Source organism: Dermacentor andersoni, chromosome 10, assembly GCF_023375885.2.
Source record: "Dermacentor andersoni chromosome 10, qqDerAnde1_hic_scaffold, whole genome shotgun sequence".
In the NCBI taxonomy this organism is placed as follows: Eukaryota; Metazoa; Arthropoda; class Arachnida; order Ixodida; family Ixodidae; genus Dermacentor; species Dermacentor andersoni.
Window position 1 is genome coordinate 92,392,156 of NC_092823.1, and position 25,653 is coordinate 92,417,808.

Consider the following 25,653-nt stretch of genomic DNA (forward strand, 5'->3'; position numbering starts at 1 on the left):
AGTGCTTCGTAAGGTACAATAAATTGCAGTTAACAAATATAAAAAAATTAATACATACAAGTGACAAAACAAATGTTACAGTAACAAAGATATATACATGTCAATAAAAGTAACAAATATTGGCGCAGTTGTTTTAACCAAGATATTTCTCTTTGCGCAACTACTTTCCAATGCGATCAAGTCCGATCCAGTCATCCAGCTGCCGCCGTTGTGTTTACCGTGTTGACCATTGCTGGCTCAGATTTTCGCGGCCATAGGTCCTCGAAAGCAGGGCCCATGAACAATGCCCATGGCCTTCCGGCAGCCACGAGAACGTATCTTCAAAGGCGTACGATGTCACAGTGCGATTCTCAAGCCATGTCGCAAGACAACGATGGAAACGGCAGTGCGGTGTCGGCGCCAGGTGTGCCGTGTACCGACAGTGACACGGACCATGAGCAAATGATGCACGATGATAGCTTTGGACCTCAGAATGACTCAAGACATCCTGAGGCGCAAGTGTCCATCGCAAGTGATAATGAAGTACCACCGATAACACACTGAGGAATTCGAAGAACCATCTGCTAATGACTTGCTGGTACTGGCACTGTACTTTTCACTGGAGTTCGGCTTGCCGGAAAAGGCAGTTGAAGCTCTGCAGAAGCTCATCGCGCACATACTTGATAGTCGCGGCATTCCGACGTCAAAGTACCTGTCCACAAAACAAGCAGGAGCCAATATCCGTGATGCCCGGTTCCATTTTTACTGTGCACCTTGCATGAATTTACGGGCGGAAACATCGGGCGATCTACAAGAACGCAATAGTCTGCGGGCCAGCTGCTCTGTCTATAAAAGAAAGTATACCGGGCGGAATTCGCTGCTAGACGGTCACTCTTTTATCACCTTGCTTAATGTGTAGCAACTTTCTTCGCTGCTATCGAAGAAACCCATCGCAAATTTGCTGGTTAAAAGGCCGCAGTCCATTGACCAAGTACGGGCCGGCACAGACATGAACGAGGTGTCTGACATTACGGATGGTTCTCTGCACAGGGAGCTGAGACATAAATTGAAAAGGCATGATCTGACACTCACTTTCAATGCTGACGGCAGCCCAGTTTTTAAATCCTCGAAGTTTTCTATTTGGCCGATACAGCTGACTGTCAATGAGCTGCCACCGAAGACGCGGCAAAAAAAATGTCGTTATGAGTGCCTTATGGTAAGGTCAGTCACACCCCACCATGACGCTGCTTCTCGGCAACTTTATCCAGAAATGAAGGACCTTGCCACTGGTGGTGTGACTTGGAGGGCTGGCACGGATATGGTTCATTCTGAGGTGAGTAGAATTATTTACGTAACTGTTTTCCCTCATGGCAATTTGCGCAATTGCTGCTTTTTTAACTTACAAGTAGCTAATGTCAGACCTGCATGCCATCGGGACTACTGTTTGAAACAGACACCTAAGTTTGTATGCCTAATAAGGAAGGATATGTGACAAATTTAAGATGGCATAATTGATTTCCCTGCTTTACAGGCATGAAGCTTCTAGACTCAGGGCTTGACCAAGCGTGTTTTAAAAATATACTGTAGGTTTTAAGACGAAAACAACAGTAAAAATGATAACTTATGCTGCAAGTGTACTGCCTCAGCTGTTGTGCGGACGCTCCGGCTCGAGAATCACTTCATAACTTCACCAGTACAAAAGGTATTACGGTTGCGGGTGGTGCCTGCATCGTGCAAAGACCGTGGATGGTGAGCACAGCTGGTGAAAACTCTGGCCATTTTATGAGTGGTGTAGCTCTCAGATACCTATAGCCACTTTCAGGCTTCTTATATTGAACAAAGGTATGCAGACGGACAGTTTATATGGATTATTGTACTGCTCCTCACAATTGATTCTTACTCCGAAAATGCTGCCTTTTGAACCTCTACAGTACATAATCACATGTAAACATTAGAAAATAAATCAGATGTTATTTGGAATCCACAATAATCAGGTTTAATGTTGTTGGACAGTAATCGCATTGGCAATTCACTGCACTGGTTTGGTGATTATGGTATTATGCTGCCAAGTATGAGGTGGCAGATTCAATTCTCTGTTGTGGCAGAAGCGTTCCGCAGAGGGCAGAAAGCCAAAATGCTCATTTACGGTGGTTTGGGTGCATGTTAAAAAAAGGCTCAGCTTATCAGAACTAATCCGAGCTGTCGGCTGCAGATGCAGAGTCCCTCATAAACCAGTGTGTAATTTCAATTATTAAATCTGATAATTTTATTCAACCGTAAAGGCAAGATCTTTCATGTTCCATTTGCACTTTTCTTTCTTTGTCAAACAGGAACTATCAAGTGTCCTATGGATAGGAACCTCAAGGATGAAAGAAATGCAGAAAATACTAAGAAACACATGGAGAAGGCATCGTTTCTGCACCAAGTACACAAAGGTGTAAAAGGCCCATCTGCTCTCATCAATCTGCCGTACTCTGATGTAATTTGGGGCTTCACCCCAGATTACATGCATTGTGTCCTGTTGGGGGTATCACGGCATTTTACATAGCTTTGGCTGTCTGCTGTGAATGAGCCACATAAGATTGGCTCACCACAAAGTCTTTCAATCATTGATGAGCGCCTATGTGCAACAAAGGCCCATCTTCGTGCGTCGCGTCTCCCTCGATCTCTTTCAGTACGAAAGTATTGGAAAGCGTCTGAATCACAGCAGTAGTTGTTGTACTTTTCATTATCATGCCTTGAGGGGCTTTTGTCAGCACAGCTTTTTAACCATTTTTCACTTCTTGTACAAGACATTTGCACTGCCGTTGCAAGACAAAGCGAGCAAAGACAATATAACTGCTAGTACAAACTGCCTTGTACGGTTTGGAGTTGATGTGCAGTTCTTATATGGTGAAAAGCACGACCAACAATGTACACAAGCTACTGCACATTCTAAAGAGTGTTGTCCTACAAGGTCCCCTTTGGGCACACTCTTGCTTCAGTTTTGAGGCCTACATTGGTCACCTTAAAGAGCTAGTGATGTAAGCCAAAGGGGTGCCTATTCAAATTGTCGAACAAATCATGATGGCCAGTAACTATAGGAGTTTGAGTGCACAAGCCAGTCCACATACTTTGCAATTTTTGGCAAAGCCTAGCTGCTAGAGTAACGATGCTGTTCTCTTTGTGAACAAGCCACGAGGTGTCCGAACCACTGCTCAGCTTTGTTCGCAAACATCTTTGCAACATTATCTGTGGTCCTGTTGTGGAGCATAACCAAGTCATTGTAGCCGGGAACATGTTCCGCAGTGAGCAGTACTCAAGGCCAAACAAAACAGACAGCACTGCTTTTGTGACAGCTTCAAAAAATATTTATTGTGTCACGTAAGTTCTCTATTGAATGTGCCTATAGTACAAATCATGTAACGGAATCTCGGAGAGCAGAGCAGGAAATTTTATTTCAATTATCAGCAGACGTTAGCCCATGCACTTACATGGACTGTGGCGGGAAAATATTTTTTCTACGGCTAGCGCAGAAAACACTGCTGGCGAGCTGAGTTTCTGGTAAGCTGAACTGAGTGCACGTATCAATTTAAATGTAGACGCTTACCTAGAAATTTTTCTTTTTAATTTTAATATTATAGGGACTTTTCAGAAGCTAGCTCACAATTAGAACACAACTTTTTGTTAGAAATTCAAGCAGGGCTTTTACAGTTGCTAACTAAAATGCGCTGGAAGAGTATGGTGGCCATGAAAAGAATGCAGTTTATATTAATACAACTTTCTACAGCACAGTTGACGAACACCCATGTGTTCTTTCTTCTGCGATTGCGGTTGAGAAACCCTTTTTATGCTCATCCTCTGGCTCTTGGAGAGTGAAGGCAGCTACGCCTTGGTCATGACTCATCGTCATAGCCACATGTTCTGCCCATGTGTTGTTTACTGTAAAGAGTTTTTTTTTGCTTTTTATATTTGTACTGCTAGCACTGTTCCGAGCCACATGCCCTTCCACTTGTGCTTTCCCTTTCTGATGCCTAATAAAATAACATGTTCTGTACGCCCATTCACTCTGATAAAGGCCAGCGCACCGACCAATATGCTAGCAAATTAATACTGCTAGGCTGTTAATTGTGGGACTTTTTGTGGCTACATATATATATATATATATATATATATATATATATATATATATATATATATATATATATACCGCCATCTGAACAACATTACTAAGAAGGACGTCTACCCGCTGCCACGTATAGACGATGCCCTTGACTGCCTCCGCGGTTCCAGCTATTTCTCTTCCATTGATCTTCGTTCTGGATACTGGCAGATTGCTGTTGACGATATGGACAGAGAAAAAACCGCGTTCATCACACCTGATGGCCTATACCAATTTAAAGTCATGCCGTTTGGATTATGCAACGCCCCTGCCACCTTTGAGCGTATGATGGACTCCTTGCTCCGTGGTTTCAAATGGTCCACCTGTCTATGCTACCTCGACGACGTCATCGTCTTCTCGCCCACGTTCGACACTCACCTTGAGCGTCCAAATGTCGTTTCGGCCGTCGCCAAATTACTGTTCTGGGCCACCTCGTTGACGCTTCCGGAGTACAGCCTGATCCCGACAAAACTCGCGCTGTCCGAGACTTTCCGGTTCCGAAGACAGCCGCAGACGTTCGAAGTTTTGTCGGGCTATGCTCGTACTTTCGTCGTTTTATTCAAGATTTTGCGACAATTGCTAGACCCCTGACTAATCTATTGAAGAAAGGCGTACAATTCTCGTGGGGTACTGCAGAAGCCGCCGCCTTCTATCGTCTCGTCACTCTTCTCTCCTCACCACCCATTCTCGCCCACTTCGACCCTGATGCCCCTACAGAATTGCGTACTGATGCCAGTGGTCATGGCGTAGGTGCCGTCTTAGCCCAGCGTCAGCGTGGCCAGGATCGTGTTATTGCTTATGCAAGCCGCCTCCTCACAGTATCGGAGCGCAACTATTCCATTACGGAACGAGAATGCCTTGCTGTAGTCTGGGCGGTTGCGAAGTTCCGTCCTTACCTCTACGGTCGCCCTCTTTCCGTAGTCACTGACCATCATGCTCTCTGCTGGCTCTCATCGCTAAAGGATCCTACAGGCCGGCTTGGTCGTTGGGCTTTGAGGCTACAAGAATTTTCGTATTCTGTGGTCTACAAGTCTGGCCGCCTGCACCAAGACGCTGACAGCCTGTCGCGTTACCCTGTTGACGACCCTGACTCCTCCAATATTACCAGTGCTGCTTGTGTATTCTCTGTGTCGCAGCTGCTTCATTTCGCCGACGAGCAACGTCGTGACGCCAACATCAGAGGACTCATCGACCGCTTTGAACACTCTCCGGCCGACGCCACTCTACGCCTCTTCGTCCTCCGCGACGGTGCTCTGTACCGTCGTAACCTTCATCCGGACGGCTCTGAGTTCCTACTTGTCGTACCTAAACACCTCCACTCAACCGTTCTAGAAGAGCTCCACGACGCACCAACGGCAGGACACCTCGGCGTATCTCGAACCTATGACCGTGTACGTCGCCGTTTTTTCTGGCCGGGTCTTGCCCGTTCCGTACGACGTTACGTCGCCGCTTGTGGCGTTTGTCAACGACGCAAGAAGCCTTCCCAGCTCCCCACTGGTTACCTGCAGCGGCTCGACATTCCTGCCGAGCCCTTTCATCGTGTCGGCTTAGACCTTCTCGGCCCATTTCCGGAATCTACATCAGGGAACAAGGGGGTTGCAGTCGCGGCTGACTATGCGACCCGCTACGCTGTAACCCGCGCTCTTCCGACCAGTTGCGCAACTGACGTTGCGGACTTCCTTCTACATGATATCATTTTGATGCATGGTGCTCCGCGTCAACTGCTAACAGACCGTGGCCGTACGTTTTTGGCGAAAGTCAGTGACGACATCATGCGGGCCTGCTCCATTCAGCATAAATTTACTACCTCCTACCACCCTCAAACGAACGGCCTCACTTAGCGTTTGAACCGCACCCTTACAGACATGATATCCAAATACGTTTCAGACGACCACCGTGACTGGGACCTGGCTCTACACTACATTACCTTTGCGTACAACTCTTCCCGTCTCGAAACTGCCGGCGTTTCCCCGTTTTACCTCTTGTATGGCCGAGAACCGACGCTACTACCAGACACCGTGCTTCCGTCCACCACAGCTTCAACTTGCGCTTATGCCCGTGATGCAATCGCCCGTGCCGACCATGCTCGTCAAATTGCGCGCGTTCGTCTGCAAGCCTCTCAAGACAAACAGAAGCGACGCTACGACCTCCGTCACCGTAATGTCCATTTTGCGCCCGGCACCCTCGTGTTGCTTTGGTCACCATCGCGTAAAGTTGGCCTTTGTGAGAAACTGCTTTCCTGTTATACCGGCCCATATCGCGTGCTCCACTAAGTGACCGATGTCACCTATGAAATTGTTCTAGACACGCCCACTACGTCCTCCGGTCTGACAACCAGTGACATTGTCCACGTCACCCGACTCAAGCCCTACAACTCTCCACGTGCCTTGGATATTTAAAAGCACCGTGACGGCGCTTTTGCCGCCGGGGGGGGTAGTATTACGATATTATCGGTAGATACCCGAGAGACGAGTCGCCGCGAGGACGACGACGAAGTGGGTCTGTGCCTTTTTGCCGCGAGCGAGTGTCGGCCTGGCGATCTGGCTCCAGTGTAAATAACCTGTATATAGCTTCTTTATTCTGTCTCTTTCTACACGTAACAATATATATATATATATATATATATATATATACACATTCTTGATTTAACATGTTCTTCTGTCCTTATGTTTAGCTGCTATGATGCTGTGTGCATAAGGTAGCTATCTTCTGCTCAAGTCTCAATGTTGTGCAATAAATGCTATTCAATTCGAAAGAACTTTTCTCTGGATTGTGGACATTTTTATTAAGAATTGAATCGTGTCAGACTTCCATGGGCCTTGCTCGAAGCAGATGCCACCCAGCATGCTTCTTGTTGGTTGTATTTGCAGACGGCAAGTGTAACCAGTGTGTTTGGCTAAGATCATTGGAACGACATGATTTGCATTCCAGCCAAACACCACATCAGGCAACACATACCCCAGGTCCTTGTGTAAATTGGAAAATGTTCACACTAGTAGACAATCTTTCAAGAAACTGTTCCAAATGGCACATGATGATTACCAGCTTTACCTAAAAGCTGACTGAAACCAACCACAGTTCATGCGAGATTTCTAATGCACACTGCTGAGAAAGGGCATCAGTCAAAGCCGACTGTGCAATGCCATTTGAATGCAGTAGCTTCCAACTGGCACTGTAGTTAAAGCTAGTGCAGTTTCATTTGAAGACCAGTAGATACTACTGGAACCAATTCAAATCCAGCACAACCCCAAATGAAGACCCATAGCCAGCAACTGGGATCAGTTGAAACCAGTAACAAACCACTTGCTTTTCAACTGCGCCACACCAGACCAATTCATCCAACTTGAAAACTAGTAGTGCCACTTGAAATCCAGCACGGTTCAAGTTGAATACCAATAGCCTTCTACTGTGACCAGTTGAAACCAGCAACAGACCACTAGCTTTTGAACTGGGACCTCATCAGACCAGTTCATTCCACTTGAAAACAATTAGTACCACTTCAAAACCAGTAGTACCATTTCAAAACCAGTGCAATATTTTCACCTGGGATCTCACTTTGAGAAGCCTCCTGGTGGTTCCTACTCGCTTTCCACCGCCTTGGCAACGGCAGACCATGGAATCTGATATCATATTTGTAGAAATATCAAAACGTGCACCTGAAACGCATATATCGTCCTACTTCCTTGAACGTCATGCAGTGCACTGCTGCACAGAATTTTACACCAATGCTTCCAAGTCTCCCTCTGGTGTCGCTTACGCAACTCTGCAAGCCTCGTTTCTCACATCCGGTGCATTAAACCCCCACCTCAGTGTATTCGCTGCGGAAGTATTTGCGATACTAATGATCATGAAACATACAAGGGAGACAAATGTCGCTAAAGCTATTGTGTTCGTGGTCTCAGTGAGCGTCGTTAGAGCGCTAATGAGCTTACGAAAACATAAGAACCCTGCTTCTAATTGCTACGCGCAGCCTACTTGTGCAACCAAGTCATTCTCTTTTGATGGGTACTTGGTCACAGAGGCATAAAAGGCAATGTAGAGGCTGACGAAATCGTTACGTCTGTAGCCTTCAGTGACACACAAATATGCACACAATGGCCGCAGGCCTGCAACATTTCATACGGCATTAGTTAAGGAAGTATTTCTCAAGGCAATGGAATGCTGAAGTATTAAATAACCTGCATATGATAAAACCTAATCAAGGAAGCGAGAGGGCAAGAAAGACGCAAGAAAGAATAGGCCTTACCTACGGCACTAGCCGTTACCTACTCATCGCAAGTGATCCTCCAACATGTAGTAAGTACGCCAAAAGCCTTACAGTTCGCTATCAACGTCCTTCTCCAGTGCCTGAAATAGCCAAAGATACAAACACTTCCCTTCCCTGTATAGTAAGCACATACGTACATTCCAAACATTTTTTTCTCAGCAATGAACCATTTTCTTTTTTATTCGAAAACGGTGTCGAAGTTTTAATAGAAACTGACATCCAAAAAATAATTTGGCCGTCTTTTTTTTTTTCCATAACCTCTCTTAAGATTTTGTAGAAGCGAAGCAAGCATATCTATAGGGCACGTACGTGCCTCCCAGTCCTTGCGTCCAAGAGCTGTGTTCGCGTAACAGTGCAACAGCCATATAAAAACATCACTTAATTATGCTTCGTCGCAAATCTTTCCCCTTGCAGCCGTCTTACAGCCTTGTCTCCATGTACCATTGTTAAGGCATTACACCATGTGTTTGGTGCACTTTAGACACAACTGGCCTTTGTGCCATTAAAACACATTGTTGTAACATTATTGTAATTATTGTATTATTGCATTATTGTATTATTGTAATTGTAACAAGTGAAAGGCTCCGGAACTGGATGTTCAAATGGGGTCTCATGGAATAGTCAATCAGGTGCGCTTGTATTTAAAAAGAGATCCCGAAAAGAACTCTGTTGCTGCGAAAGGTGCGCCATCTACACTTCAAAAAGAAACCATCTGCTTAAAGCTCCAAGACTTCGTAGACAGATGGCATCGCGTGGACAAACTTTCCTGCGTCCCACGATTGATTTCCGTCGCTTTCGATGGAGCCACCGTTCTGCATATGGGTGGTAACTCCCGGGAAGATAATTTGGTTTTCTCGTGAGAAAAATTGCGGACCCACTTAGGAAGGAGCTTCAAGCATCGAAATTGCGTTAAAATGTTTTAATTTTCATCCGTATTGAGTCATTGTTTACGTTTTTCCTTGATTTTGTTGACAACGAAAAGATTATTCGTCAAATAAAATTACGGCACATTATGTTTCAAGAGACATTCTAACAAAAACGCAGCAAATGAAAACTCAGCTTCGTAACAGACAAGTATGTGGCTGTAACCTTTAAACACAGTTTTTAAAAATATGTAATAGGGTCATATTGTACACTGTCAAGATGCTTACATGCTCAAGCGTGTTTTCTTGTCGCATCGGTAAGAATTTATAGAAGCCAACAACGGAGCTCTGTAACTAGACGTGCGACGACAAAAGTCGTAGCGATAACTATGTAATCATTCTGACAGCCTTGGACTCACACTGCGTTCACTGCAAACAATGCATTCTCAATGCATTCTCAATGCATTGTTTCATTCTTTTCGAGTTAACTTTCCCTTCAGGCCTTCACTATTTCATCGCTGACCATCTTTACCTTGTACGCAATTAACAGACATTTTACCTTCGTCTCTATTATTCTTGGAGATTCAAAACCACAGTTTACATTCAGATCTAGCAGCCGTTGGATTGCTCCTATTCGCATGTTCGAGTAGCCCTTTTTGTCATCCTATCATTGTGCAATGCCGTTTCTATCTGTCACACTATATTGTAGCCCAAGAGGAACTAGAAAGCACCACTAAGTTATTCTCACCTTGTAAAGTATATATTTTGAGACTGCATTTGCATTAATGTGTGGGGAAACGGTTCCTTCTTCAGATAGTCAAAGAAGGGTGACACCTTTATTTTGAGATAGCTTTTATTGGCCCATATCCAGTGATCGACCTGATGTCCACCGGTACCTATAGCTGGAATCTCAAGGACACTCGCGAGAACTTAACAAACACAAAACAGCAGTGCTGAACAAGGATTCGGACTCCTGAGCTACAGACCAGAAGTCGCAGATTTTTTCCTTTCAACCACTCCCTGCAGCAAGGAATACTGCGCTTGCGCTGTGAAGTAATTTACACCGTTGATGGCCAATTGTATTTACTACAATGTGAGCGAATATTCGAAGCTTCGAATACGTATAGTTGGTGTGTAACATTTCATTCGTATTCGAAAATGAATAATTCGCTCTTTCCGAACATCTAAGCTAACAAAATATTTCGCAACAACCGACTGCTAAAATCTGGTTACTGTCCTCCACCTGCTGAACAAAGTATCCAACATTATAATTATCAGAAGCTAAACAGCGACTAAACTTTTGAAGGAAGGCAAGAACAAAATTGCCAATGAAAGCTTTGCTTTCGTCATTGCAGCGGATGTGTGGCACTGGTTAATACTCCTTGGCTTAGACCTTGTACACACGCATAAATACCCAAGAATGCGCGGACGTGGGAATAGCCTTCGCGGTAGCACATTTGATAGTGCAACGCGCGCGTAATTCGGGAGTTGTGGGTTCGGCTGCCACTATCAGCAAATTGTTTTAAATTAATTACCATTTATTTTGTTAGCCAACGAGAGCACTCTCCGTATGTGGCGTAAAGGTACGTCCTCACTTGCGGAAATAAGCGCGCGCAAGGCGTAGCGCTTAAGCGTTCCGAAGCCCACACCACGGCGCGGTCGCGGAGAGCGACGGGCAGGCGAGAGTTCTCGCCCACTCTCCAGATGCCTCGGGAGCCCGCGAGAATTCCCCGCGCGTTTCAGTAGTTGCTCCGGCCCGGCTGCTGGGACAGCGCGCGCGCGCCAGTCGGGCTCGCCGGCGAGAGCATTGACCTCACCACCCACGTGATGACTTCGACGCCTGTGATTGGCGCCCTCGGTTTTGCGGCAACGCGGCGCCGCGAAAAAAAATTTGTTCGGGGATCCATCCTCGCACAGCAGAGAATTCTTGCCGCGAAAGCGCCTTTCGCTGCGCGTGTTTGTAAGCGCGCCGCTTTGCGCGTGCTTATTTCCGCCATTGAGGACGTACCTTTAGACGATGACTTTCAAGATAGCAAGAAACGCGAGAACATAGAGCACATGAAGGTGTCAGGAGTCGGCGCTCACTCGCCATCGTAGATCGCTTTCAAGATATGGCCTTCGCGGCTGCGCCAGACGTAGCCACCGCGAGTGTGCGCTCGGTCATGATTCATAATGGTTCGACACCCATGCATAAGGTGCTAAAGAGCGATAACGGCTTATAATGAGCTGAACGAGATCAGCGTACCTGGCTCCGCCACCTGGAGTAGTTTGCTTGTGTCATCAATTCACCTTGCACTGCACGCCGAGGGCAGCAGTTCGTGTGACCGCAGTGTTGTCGTTTGCATTGGCCGGATCAAGTTTGATAACATCGATAATGAAAACCGGGCTGCGTGGAGATAAGCAAGCGGCACAATGCTTACGCAAACTAACACAACTCCGAGAGGAGCATCAGCGTAATTTTTTTATGCTCCATTTCCTTTTAGCGTCTCATTTTCACACTCCAATAAAAAATTACTAATCATTACCCCCATGCTTTCCACTTGTAAATTATTTCTTGGTTTCATATGGTAGTGACAAGTTTTCCTTACGAAAGACGGCGCTCTTACAATATCTCTGCCCTTGGTTTCCCTTCTTGTCGTCCATTACATGACAACCGGTTATATTTCTTCTGGCTTGCCAATTTGCCTATCTTGCAGTATAGGCATGCAGCAGCTTTCTGACTGGGGGGGGGGGGGGGGGGGGGCATGCTTTCCCACCCCCTCCGGTAGATACGAATGAGACAAGTACGGCGTCATGCGCGCACAGGCAAGTATAAAGTTATCTCACTCGATGACTACGAGCATTCGGTGTGACAACGCTGACTTGACGAATAACACTGGCGGCAAGAAGCGAAGGCTTCCTGCTGTCTCTCGTTTCCCCGCGAGAAAACCGGAGGCCAGACCCCCTTGTCATGACTTCAGGCGGCTTTCTGTAGACTCGAGTTATCTTGGTCGGAACTCAAGGCACCGTATTTGCGCTTTTCAAAAGCGGGGGCCGACAGGTGGCCGACTTCCCTCTCTTTATGAGAGTGGAAATCCTCGGTAGGTGCGCCTATGGACCTCTGCAATGCTAACTCTTAGAATTGGAGTGCAGTGCTGACACACAGAAAGAGCTCATAAACGTAGTAAGCAAGATTTTAATAAGCTATACAGCGCAGTTACAATGGCTTAATGTGGGAAAATACAATTTAGTTCCAACATGAACAGTTATTTTTCAGAAGATTCCCTTTTTTGAATGCCACAGTAATTTGTTACTACACCGCCAACATGGGGTGAAATCGAACAGCTATAAAAGAACATCATCGTCAATGGTCATTAAACCACACCTGGATAATTTTCGTGCAGTAAACAAACATATGCAAGACAAACATAGTACAAGTGATGGTGTGAGTTAAACGGCAGGCACTGTTATTGCACAATATAAGGCACATTGCAGTGTCGTCCACGCGCAGTTGTTTCCCGTGACCGCTGTTCTTCCAGGTGAACAAGCCTTGCACCCTAGGAGATCACTGTTTGCCTTTTAATGGTAGCGAATGCGTGCCGCTGAGACCGTTACTTTACTAAATCAGGGTAAATGATCTCGAAGCTGACCAGAAGGTCCCCACGTTTTGTCGGGTCCTTCGGGTGAGGCAGCCCTTCGTTGCGGATGGGCTTGATGGCCGAAGGATAGATGGGCCCCTTCAAGCTCAGCGGTACCACGCCGCCGGTAAGGGTGGGAACGCTTATTTCCACCCCGCGCAGAGAATCCGTGAGGGTGATTTTGGCTACGTAGTGCACGTCCACCCCGTTCCGCTTGAACAGCCTGTGCGGCTTGTCGCGAACGACGAACACGATGTCGGCTGGGATGCGCCCGGGCAGCCGGTCTCCTTCGCGTTCGAAGCGGATCTTCGTCCCCGCCTTCCAGCCAGGCTTCACGTTGATGGTCAGGATCTTCTGCTCGCGATACTGCGAGCTGCCGTCGGGGGCAGTCACGGTCCGGGTGACTTTCATGTTCTTGACGCATCCTCGCAGAACCTCCTCCAAGGTCAAAGCAAGGTCGTGGCGGATGTCGCGGTCCTGCGCGCAGAAATCACGTGAAAAGCTTAATCCTCGGCGAGCGTCTGTCGAGATCTCGAATAGTGACGATTGCTCATGAGATCGGGGGGGGGGGGGGGGGGGGGGGGGACAGTAATCCCTTCTAACTGGTCTCGCAGTATTATGACTTTGCCGAATTCATGTTCTTAGATCTAAATTGGGCGCTCAAGTGACCGAAAGCCTAATTCTGACGTCATGTGTAAACATATGGGACAAGAACATGCCGGCTCAGAAAACAACGGTCTGCACGCCAAGTTCCGAACGACTGAGGAGGTTCCAAGAGACTCAGGCGGTTGCGTTTATAAAAGTAGAAAAAAGTGTACACTTATTATGTCTGCAATAGTAACTGTTTTACGGGCACCTATCATATGTGAAAGCATAAGCCTATCAGTAAAAATATTGTACATTGCCGAAATGTGTGAATATAAAACATATTTTAGTTAAGGGCCGAAAGTTACTTTAAGGAAACAGAAATGTTTTTTTGGGTGGGGGGCAATAAATATTTGTCGGTAGAGGTTAATGATGATGCCATCAACTTGCAAAGCAAGAGTCAGGGGATCCCCAGAGAAACATCATGCTCCTGTATACTGGAAGCGTCGAGACATGGTTAGCTTGCTGCGGGAGTAAGAATAATGTGCCTAAATTTTGTACTATGACTTTGGACAACCGACGCAGTTCTGATAATCAACTAATAATGCCGCCCTCAAGGTGAAATTACGGCAATATTTTGTATCATTTAAGCTCTTAATTTTTTCCCTTCGTATTGTTCTCAGAACCTAACAAATAAAAACAAAAGAAAAAGAAAAAAGAACAGCGCGAAGAACGAGCATAGGGCTGCGATCTGTGTTAAGCCAATATTTCATGAAACGGGTAAAGCTTCAGCGCTGTCGATTTGGGGCCCCAGTTTTGCAGCATAGCGATGGAGTGCCGGCTCGACGACAATACACAAATACCCTGATCACACGATCGAAGAGACTTCCGGAACAGCGGATAATATTGTCGGTGGGATCACTCCAGTTTAGGAGCATTACACGGACACTTTGTATCGTGATTGAGCCCGATGAGGGTCGAAATTCTCGACAGCCATTGGTTCCCTCCTGCAGCTTTCGTGAATAAGTCAATCGCGACCGAGAAATTCATCCCGATCGGGCTGATCGCGATAGAAGGTGCGACCCATGACATCCGTGTTAATTACGCCATCTGCGGAATCAACACATTTTATCAAGTACAACACGAAAACTTGATTCCAATAATACAGTTATGGGATTGAAGACCTGTATTTGTTCTAGTCAGAAAATTTTGTTCTTGTAGTTTAATGCGAAAGCATTATACGCACCATTAGGCGAAAATTCGTCGGAATGATCGAAAGATGGTAAAAACACGTCAGCAAACGCTAGGAGCGGTATCACATTTCTCAGAGAGGTTTCTGTAAACAAGGTAAATTAACAAATATGAAACTAAAATTTGGTTAAATTTTGATTCGGATGGGAATCGCATTCGGGCATCCGACGTGCGAGAAGAGCCCGTTTCAGCGACGCCCAGGCTGCAGCAGCGCTCTGTTGTGGCGGAGTGCATGCGTCTTAGCGCACGTGATGGTGCAGCCAATAGGAAAGGAAATGGCGCCACGTAATGAGTGTTTAAAAAACTTTACGAAACTCTGACAGTCACTTAAGCATCCTTACCCGATTTGAATGCAAAAGCATTGTGACTTTTGTAAATAATACGTTACGTCCATGATACGTGACGTAATATGTTGTCACGTGTCCGTCAGAACTCTAGCTTAATCCAGCTTGATATAGTTCGTACCGTCCTTAATCCCCCTCATTTCACCGTAAGACACCTTAATGCGCCTTGCTCTAATATGTAACAACCTTAATCAACCTTAATCCAGCGTGCTCCAATATGTACCAACATTATTTAACCTTAATCAACTTTGTTAAACCTTAGTGCACTTCAATCCACTAATAATCCACTTTAATTCGTCTTCCTTCACATTTACTTCACCTTAATTCATTTTACTCCACCTTAAGCAGCCATATTTAATTCTATATTTTATTCTGTATTAATACTGATGACATACAAGACACTGATGAAGTCCCTGTTGTGATGACTTTTGGTACCCCTCGTTGCCCAGAGCACCTCCTTTTCTGTCTTATGGGACGTATAATGCTTTCGCATTTACTAAAAGCACCAATGCCCAATTGAAAGCCGCTGAGCGAGCCTTCCATCGAGTTATGAACTCCTTGTAGGCAAGCGAGCGTGTTGAGACGGTTGGCACGTTCTGACTAAAGCCAAATATTAAGTGAAGCTAAAGCGATAGATTCGTGTTCGAAAATCTCTAAGGCGTCAATATTATCCTGAACAGAATCATAAAAATCGAGAGATTGAGGTAAACGCAGGACTTGATTGGAGACTCCCCCGGGACATTCAAGCACTTGCCCGACGACGAAAGCACTCCTCAGTTAAATTACATCATTAGTACTCAACCACTCGTTGCAAAAAACATTATTGCATTGTATTATAAGCTACTTGTCCAGTTCTCTTTCGTTTTTTACTAAAAAATAATTCATTGAGATAACCCTTGACAACGACGCAGGCGGCCAAAAGGTTTCGATTTCGCTGCGACTCAGCGCCGCCCACGCTTTCGTGTTTCAGTAGTTTCGTTATCGCGTAGTGCTGCTCTCGATTTGCTGGCTCGCGAAACTCGCACAAACTGCAAGTAGTAGAGAATTCAACTTGCATGTGATGTCGCGGGATGACCGTACGGTCGGTCTACGCCAGTTGACCAAAAACCAGCTGCGCCGCGGCGAATCCACCGCTCGGTGGCTCTATATTGACTCGGTACCGCCGTCTGTCGGGCGCCGTTTTATTCACCGACGGCAGCAAAGGATGCATACAAGGTCACCACTTCCTCGGTTGGGTGGCGGGAGATTTGAACCTCCAAAACGGTATCCGGACCCTTCAGATGCAATTTTGTCGTAATGTAAGTCTTTTTATTTTTTTTGGCACGAAAGAAGCCTTCAGAAGTTTCTGGAATGGTATTTAAACAGTCCACGCCGAAATAGTGTAAAAATGCAGGCGAACGCTTGCGCAGACAAGGAACGCACGGAAAAAAGCATTTCACCACATGGACTATCATGCTATAAACTATAATGCGACATTGCAATAAGTAAGCAGTCTGAAGTGTTTGTGCAGCAATTTTTTTTTTTTCATTACCTCATTTCGTTGAGAACAAGGCGGGTCACCGGCACATGTGTAGTGCTCCTACAAATCGCTACAAGTGTATCAGCCAATTCGTTATGTGAATGATGTCATTTGTGTGAGCTGTTCGGGAAGACGACAGCAGGATCAAGCGCCTGACAGCTAAGTCCATACCATGGTGGTTCGCAAATGAAACTTCGCTTTAAAACGTGCCTGTAAAGCATCTCATACACACCTCGATTGTCAGTGCCACACAATAACATCCAGACCAATTTAGTTGAAGCTACATATAATGGGAAGCGCGGAGGTCTAATTATGGAGTGAAAATTACATATAATTCCTTGGAAACTCCGGACGGCCAACTTCGCTAAAGAAATTTCACGCGACAGGGACGCGAGGCACCCCCTGAACCACAAATAATAACTCAGGAAGTAACTATTTCAATTCTTTTCCAAGCTATTTGAACCATTTCAAACTATTTCAACGTCTGCAGCGCGCGAGTTGTTGCTAGGTAATCTGGGTGGCAATGCGTAAGTGCTGCTTACCTTGGGCGCAGTGTCGAAGTGGAAGGTGTGGAAGAGGTCTTCACCGAACGAGAACGACTCCTTGAAGCCGGGTTTGGGTCGGCCGCACGAGTTGTTGGCGTAGGGCTCGGCCCTCTGCACGTTGGATTCTCGATGAGCAGCAGCACTTCTGGCCTTCCGGCAGTCTTCAACTCTTCTGTCGTACTCTTCGCGCGTCTTCTTGTCGCGGAGCACCGTGTACGCCTCGGTGACCTCCTTGAACCTATCGGCCGCACCAGGAGCTCGGTTCTTGTCGGGGTGGTAGCGCAGTGCCAGTCTACGGTAGACTTTCTTGATCTCGTCCTCGGTGGCGTTCTTGGTGACACCCAGCAGCTTGTAGTAGTCCTTATCTGCCATCGCCGAGCGCACGTCAATCACCTAGCTGTAGACCCTCTGATTTCGTAACGGTCACTCCTGCGGGTCACACGTGTCACTTCTTCGTCGTCGTTTCATTCCGACAACACGTGGTACTGACTGCGGCGATTATGCATATTTTTTTTCTTCTTCTTTCCCTACACTTTGACCCAAAGATGTATACCTCGTTCACAAGCTTCCTTATATTTCAAATTACACTCTGCAGACGTTAACGTCGTATATCGGTCTTGTTGGTTAAACAGTCTTAAAATTTAACAATGCAGCAAAGAACGAGGAACGCTTCCTTGGCACTGGCAGAATTCATTGTACCGAGCGTGTGGGGTGCGTCTCCTTGGCGTTGTCGTTTTTGCAACCTAACACACTGTGTGCCTCTGCAGTCCTTCGAACCATCTACGTGCGCGCCGTGCTTGCGCCGTTGTTGCAAGGACAACATGATGTCGCCAATGACACAAAGGTGCCCCGAGTGTTGCTAAAATTGCTAGCACGCCAAAGGAAACCTAAACGAAAAGCATGGCCGAAAACCTATTGGAAGAGCCGTGACGTCGCGTCTCAGTTGCTCAAATACAGACGCCGGCAGCGTTTCCACCGTGTCTCAACAAAAGGTCTCAATCGTAGGTAAGCTGATCGCGGCGTTGACTCATTTGTTTTCTTATTCCCACATGTAGGTTCTGCCCCGACATGCACTTTGGCGCATAGTGGCCCAGTGTGTAAGCTGGCAATGCCTGTTTACCTAACGCGTTCTCTTCTAGGAATCCCTCAGTTACTCCATTATTCTTGTGGTTTAAAACGCTATAGGCTCCCTGCCCATCCGCAGAGCTGTCTTCAGAGAAGACGGCATATACATGCACGGCCTCTGGATAAAAAAAAAAGAAAGAGATGTGCGCCCTGCCACGTCAGGCGGGCTGCAATGGGAGCGAATGTCTCAGCGGTAGTTGCACTCTCGGCCATTTGGCTGGGCCGAACAGCGCTAGCTGTCGGGGACAGGACGCGTTGGTTTCCACGGGCGACGGTGTTCGAAGCGCGTTCCTCACGCGTTCCCTATGCCACTCTCAGACAAAAGTCTGCGAACGGCGTCTCCCGCGTCGGATGACAGCGTCTTTGATGCACATGGGAGGCAGCACCTTTCCTTTCTTATTCAGCGGCCCCGATACTGGATGTGTATTCTTCTTTATATCATAAAGAATTTTAATCCAGCACCTGGGGCAGGTAGTATAATTTTAGTTATTGAGCTGGATTACTGAAAGAGGTGTGGACACTACTCGCACGATAAATGGAAATGGATAATCCACTGATTACAAAAATTTACGAAATTACTTTTTCATTATTCACCTCACGGCACTTAGTGCAATTTGCAAATTGTAGGCGGTGAGTCCGCAAGGTGTATCCACTAAGAAAAATTTTTCGTATGGCATGAATTTGGAGATACTAATTCCCGAAGTAGGCGACGAAACAATTGGGACACAGTTACTTTTATGTGCTTCCATGAATAGTTTGCCCCTATTAATCTTCAGCCAATTTACGGCTGTAAATGCGAAGTCCACATATTCATTCCATGGTGCGGACTTTTCTTGGACTGCCCCACCTTTATCCGCCTGTAGTTCCGCGGCACGGCGCTGTTTGCCAGTTGTTGAAGATGGCGCTTGTGCTTCACACGTCCACGCGTACAAGCAACGAAGTGCGATTCGTTTTCTATGGAGCAGGGGATGAATACCCACAGGACAATGCAGCCCACATATGGGTAAAAGTGTCTCGCTTTGAGAAGTGTGACGTGGTGGTGGTTTGTGTTCACAAAAGAACGCGAAGCCAAGACAACAGTCCGACGGTGGTTGCACAGTCAGCCGGACGAATACTACCACAGAAGCATCTCAAATATAGTGCTGTGGTAGGACAAATGTGTGAACAAGTGTGATGACTTTGTGGAAAACTAGTCTAGGGTACTTAGAATAGTACGAATATTTGTAATCACCTGTATGTGCCTTTTTGATTCGCCCTCGTATATAAATGGAACAACAGTGAATTTTGATAACATTGATCGGGCATTTATTGAATATGGTGCGATCATAAGTAGAACGTTAGGCAATATAATAACATGAGCTTGCTGGCGCAACCCACAGCCCCGTTCCGAAGGGGACGCTCACAGCATCATCTATCGCGGCCCACTCAAGAGGCCGCGTTTCTGCCAGAAAGGTCGCCTTCGTGCGTAGCGTCTCGCGCCAGCGTATCCCGGAAAACATTACCATTACATAGGCCGTTTATGACTGGGTTCTGGCGGATCTCCTCTCCGTGGACATAGATCAACAATTTTTTATAGGTGGGCCAATACCAAAGATAGTGCAATACCGGACCGACCCACGGCGGAGGCGCTGTTCGCCAATAAAGGGCACACATACAAAGCTTCGCTGGTCATCCATCTTCAAAGAGTCGAAGGGCACTCAATTTTTGGACGGAAGTGGTATACAGCTACCCTCCGGCGGTGGTCAATGTCCCTCCGTCTACGTGTCGTGTCGACACGAAAAAGCATTTCGTGTCCAGTTTGTCGAGAATGCTCCGCAGCTGTCAATATAATGTAAATATCTTGGAAAAGAATGATACTCAAATTGGCCTCTAAGGATATTCTATCATAGAGACAAGTTTGCTCTCAAATAGTTAGCTTACAATGAAGTGGTAAACGTTAAAGAATTGCCGTCTGCTATCAATACATGGCCGTCTGTGTAGGCAGTATGGTTACAGAAAACGACTGTAACTCTTGTTTTATTGAGACCACCGGAAGACAAATTATATGACCATTAACCGCAAAGAGGATTGTAGCATTAAGCCGAGTTTCGCCTACCTTTTACAATTGCCTAGTTCACAGTGATGTTGTAAATATTGTGGAATTCCCGCCTGCTCCCAATACATGGGCTTCTACGGGAGGGAACGGACAGTGCTATGTTTATAATAATAATAATAATAATAATAATAATGCATCTATACATAGGTGCGTCGCTTGAGGTAAAGCACACCGCAGCTTCACTGCTCATCCTTCTTCACAGAGAAGGGCTGATGAGCTTTTTAACGAGACAACGTTAAGGGCCCTGTGTCGCAGAAAATCCGGCGTCGCGGTCCCGCGTCGACCGCTGATCCACCAAAAATCATTGCGAACCACGCAAACGCAACCACGCATACCCAACCACGCGAACTCTCCTTGTAGTGCAAAGAAGTCACTCAGCTCATTGATTTTCTCAAAGTAAAATATATCAGTAAAATTGTAAAGTACGACTTACACACTACCTACGCACATGATAGCGTCGGAATGTAATTTCAATATACGAGAAAAGACGATTCTGTTACGTGGAAACTCAGGCAAATACCTTTTTGCAGCGTTTCAACCATTCATAGACCGGCCACGGCGTCAACGATTGGCGCGCGCCGGCGCACGCAAGTATTCGCACATAAATGACATTCTTCCTTCGAGGCCACGGAACGGTGCGCCCGGTTCCCTGCAAAAGCTGACCACTGACGCACTTTGACCTTTTGACCCACTCGTGCCGTAGATTTGGGTATTCCCAAATCTACGGCCCGAGTGGGTCAAAAGTGGCTTTCGTTGTGAGGCTGAGTCAACTAAATGTTTTCCTCGCGGCGTCCGACAGCGTAGACGTCGTGAGCTGTGGTGTTGGTGGGAGGCCTGGGTTGATTAAGTTCAATTAGCATCGTCAGCCTACTTCTCGCAAAACAAACTTTAAACAAAGGTGCCTTCAGCAATGCGCAGGTTAGCTACACAGCTTGAATGCTAATATGATTAACGTCGCGAGCCATCGCGGGATGGGTTGTGCCCGAATTTTCGGTGGTATTTATTACAAAGAACGCTGCCCTATGATAGCCGAAAAGTAATTCAATTTCGCTTCCTTTTCGGACAGAGCACTTTGAATTTAGCGCTGCTTATGACAGATTGCAAGAAACTATTCGCCTGAAGTCGCAAGAAGCGCACGTAAATGCAGGACGAGCCGCGGGATCAGTTGTAGTGCACAATGTTCAGTCACAGCATGTTGCAGTCACCGTGGTTTCTCAAAGCTACATCACCTATCAGTTCGATGGCTTTGTAGAAATGGCTAAGCTGGAACGTTATTTCAGGGGATGCATTGTTTACATTTTCGTCAAGCGAGCACACAACCGGTGATCATGCAGCTTATATGTAAACAAGCGGCCTAGCTGACATCTTGCTGTTGGAAAGGCTTACTGCATGACGTAATGTTCCCTTCTAGTTCATTACATTTTACCATTGTGAAAACGTCACGATGGCAGTCTTTCTTGTGACTACACCCTGCGTCATGACATCATGGCAGTCACCTCTTGGGAAACGAAACCGAAGCAGGCTATCAAGCAGCTATTGTAATAATTTATTAAGACACGCTGAGACTTGCGAGTACTTATTCGGCGTTCCGAAGTCGCGGACGATCATATAACGAAAGCAAAAAAAAGAAGCACAAAACTCATTTCAGTACTCCATGAAGACATTCGCTTGCATGTGTTCCAACTTGGCTTTCATTCTCGTTTGCATTAGTTTTGGGGAACAACTTTGCACTGCTCAAATTAATATGGTTCCGGAATTACAAGAATGATCGGTTTATCAGACAGTACACGCAAAAGCGCTTGTCTCCGCCTACCTTGTCGCCCTTTGTCTGCTATAACGCTGTGCACATCCTAAATTTCTGCAAGAGCATACTTCTCCTTCACAGCGCGGCAATCTGTTCCTGATCGAAGAAAGAAGAAAATAAAAGGGGAGGCTCTGTAAGAGGATATGGGAGAGAGCTTGCTATAATTGCAACAAGTGTAATACAACCAAGGTAAACATGCGGGGCTGGGTATTGGAAGCAGAGTACCCACACGTTGTTGTTGGTTTGCTGCTGTTGCCGCTACTGCAGTGGTCCAACAATAATGTGGCTCACATCGTGGCTCATTCAGTGAATCAGTACGCGCCCACTTTCAAAAAGAAACCACTGCTGCGAAAGGAGCACCACCAGCGTTTCAATGCGAAAGCAACCACCTGTGAAGCTTAAGGAACTTGAGAACAGATGGCGCGACGAGTCCACCCAGTCTCACGGCTCCCGCGACACTTTCGGCTTGTTCTCGAACAACACACCGCACGAGCCAGGAAGTTGACGAGGAATCGATTTGGACTTACGTGCCGAAACACTGAAGGTTTGCGTTCCGAAGAGCATCTATGCATTCAATTTGTTTTAAGTACTCTCACCTCTCAAATTGGCAGTTCCTCTGTCTTAAAAAACACGAAAGTTAGTGCCATTTCACTTTGTGAACGCGGGTGCCGTGCAGGTGTATGGGTGCTATAGCACACACGACGCTTTCGGCAGTCGGTGCGCTTGGACACCTGCGGTTTTCGCGTCACAGATTGTAATCAAGACAGGGCACAAGACAAGACGCATGCAGCAGCCGCCTGAATAGAACGCCCCATTGTAAGCATTCGCTTACCGTCTGAATTACGTAGCATGGTGTCAACGCGCACAGGCAAACATGAACACGTTCACTCGATGACCACGGACACTCACTGTCAAAACGTTGGTGTGAGGAACCGCGGCCACAGCACCTTCGTGCTGTCTGTCCCTTCAACGCAAACTGAGCGGTGAGAACACAGCGCACGCAAAACTACGAGCCGTCGGCCCACCTATATAGACTGCTGCCCCAAAAGAGATCGCTTTCACGATAAATCCCGCGTGACTGCCCGCGGCCTAAGTACACTACCCTCCGCCCTACCCTTTCCTGTTGCCATGGGCGCGAAGGAATACGGAGCGCTTCCTGCCCTTGCGCACGCGAAATTGAGCCGCCATCTTCGGCTCACCATCGCGTACTTTCACTCGCACACACAGCGTACCGCGCGCGAGTACGATGTTATCATCAGACGAACCTGGTACGTATGCATCGCGAATAAGACGTGTAGCAACTGCCAGAGGAAATCAACCCAGAGCGCCTGTGCCTGCCTTCCTCCTCCGTGACGCTTCACCTCGTTTCACAATCCCCACATCGCTCAAGGTTACCTATACATTCCTCTAGTTCGCAGTTGCCTCGGCGTGCGATCCTCTTCACCTCCAGGCACCTTCCTCCTTTGCTTGCTTAGCGGCTTAAAACATACACCGCCGATTTCACGAGCTGGTTAATTACGCTTGCGCGTAAAAACCCAGCGAGTAATATGGATGAACAGACGCACTGAATTTAGGGTTTTTACGTACAAGCAACACAATTTCAAGATGAGGTGTGCCATAGTAGATGACTCCGGAATAATTTTGAACAACAGAGGATCTTTAATGTGCCCCCAAAGCACGGGACACGCGTGTTTTTGCATTTCGCCCCCACCGAAATGCGGCCGCCGGCGCCGGGTAGAATTCCGCGACCTCGCGTTTAGAAGCACAACACCATATTCGCTAAACCACCAAACCGGCGATAAAAAGACGTGGACGCAGAGCCCACTAAATACGGCACGCTAAATCATACCTGCCAACTCGCCTGCCGCAATGGATGTTTCGCCAATAACCCAAAGGATTCATCTATGGCAATGGTTACAAAGCCCCTAAAGGCGAAGCATCCGTTGCAATAGAAAATTAGACAGCCATATGAAGTAAGAACAGTGATTTTACCAGCGATATAAATTTGTAGACATTCGCTTAGTAATTAAATTAACAAGCATGGTGTCACGTGTGCACAGGTAAACATGAACATATCACTGTCGATGACCGCGGACACTCGCTGCAAAAGCGCTGGAGTGAGGAAGCATGGCAGCAGCAGCGAGCGCATTGACCTTCGTGCTATCGGTAGCTTCAACGCGAACTAAGTGGCGACAACGCAGCGCACACGAAGCTATCCGTCCTCTGCGAACCTAGACTCTGCCTCCTCAGCAGATCGCTGTCAAGATAGGGCAAGCGCGGCCGACCTCAGCCGCGCCATCGCAGCTATCGCCGGAGTTAATCGCCCTCCCCTCCCTTCCTCCACTTCCCCCTTCGGTGTCATGCGCACGATGGGAGATGGCGCACTACATGCCCACTTTCTAAAGTCCCTCAATCATTTAAAAGTACCGCCAGGCTTTGATCCAGCCGACAACGCCTGCGATAGGCTGATCGGTGGCATGTGACCTTGCTCCGCCCCTTTGCCGCCATGAAAGTTCCTGCGCGCCGGGCGAAGAGCGCGCGTTTAGCCTGTTGTGCTTTGCACATCGCTGCGATAATTTCGTTCCGGGAGGTCCGAAATGCCTTGTTGCTGTGCGGTTGGGTGCGGAAACCGGACGAAGGATGGCAAGAAGTTATTTTGCATCGCGCGCGGCAACCAGAGCCTAACCAGACGAAAAGTATGGTTACACAGAATTGCACGGACGGACTTTGAACCGTCGGTAACAGCACGACTATGCGAGGCAAGTAACATACAACGATACAAAGCTGCGATAGAAAGTATACACGTGCGTGTGTCGAGCGGTGATAGTATTTCACTCGCGTGCATGAATGTTGAGGGCCGATGTTTGTGGAGATTACTGATTTTAGTGCATTGCGAGCCCGTTGACTTAGCAAGTGCAGTATGACCTAGCATGCAAGTAAATAGTGGAGCAGACACGCATTAACTCGCTGACAAATATCCGCATTGCGTTACGTGCGATAAAAAATAAAATTCAGCAGCGAATTCTACTTTTACACTTTCCTCTGTTTGTGCGCGCGTTGTTCTGCGCTTTACAACATGTAAAATGTAATTTCCAATATCCTAATCGTATTTTGTGCATTGCATATGTGAATAAATATATTGCTAAGTGCCTGCATTACTCTGTTTTTAAAAACGAATACTGCATAGCCACAGCTACTGGCCGTCAAATAATAAAGCGTAATACAGTATATCAAAGTACATTACATACAGCTGCGAGCTCGTTCCTTCCAAGTTTCCCTTACACTCGAAGATGTTTTAGTAATCGGCAATGCCATTTTACTGATGAAAAACACACAAGTGCAAATGAACATAAGAAAAACGCCACAAGCGATACACGGATTGCCAGCAAAATACAGTGCAGTAATAGCTGGGTCAATCCGCGTGCGTTTCGTATAAGGGCCCTCTAATTCTTACGGGGCTTTAGCGGTGCACGGAGGTGAAAAGGGATAAACACAACAATGCGCGTCATGATTCGAGT

At 46.8% G+C, this 25,653-nt stretch overlaps 1 protein-coding gene across 1 annotated transcript; it reads right to left on the bottom strand.

The window, feature by feature from the left end:
- Positions 1–12,405: 12,405 nt before the first annotated feature.
- Positions 12,406–18,515, bottom strand: LOC126544332 (dnaJ homolog subfamily B member 1-like). The gene is made up of 2 exons (XM_050191615.3): positions 17,109–18,515; positions 12,406–13,344 (listed from the first exon to the last, which is right to left on the bottom strand). The coding sequence occupies exons 1-2, from the start codon at positions 17,481–17,483 to the stop codon at positions 12,841–12,843; spliced, it is 879 nt and encodes a 292-aa protein (XP_050047572.1). The 5' UTR covers positions 17,484–18,515; the 3' UTR covers positions 12,406–12,840.
- Positions 18,516–25,653: the final 7,138 nt, after the last annotated feature.

Excerpts from the sequence above, each read along its gene's own strand:
- LOC126544332 (XM_050191615.3), bottom strand. The coding sequence starts at position 17,483 with ATGGCAGATAAGGACTACTACAAGCTGCTGGGTGTCACCAAGAACGCC. Across the intron at positions 13,345-17,108 it reads ACTTCGACACTGCGCCCAAG|GACCGCGACATCCGCCACGA; the intron begins GTAAGCAGCACT and ends TTCTGCGCGCAG.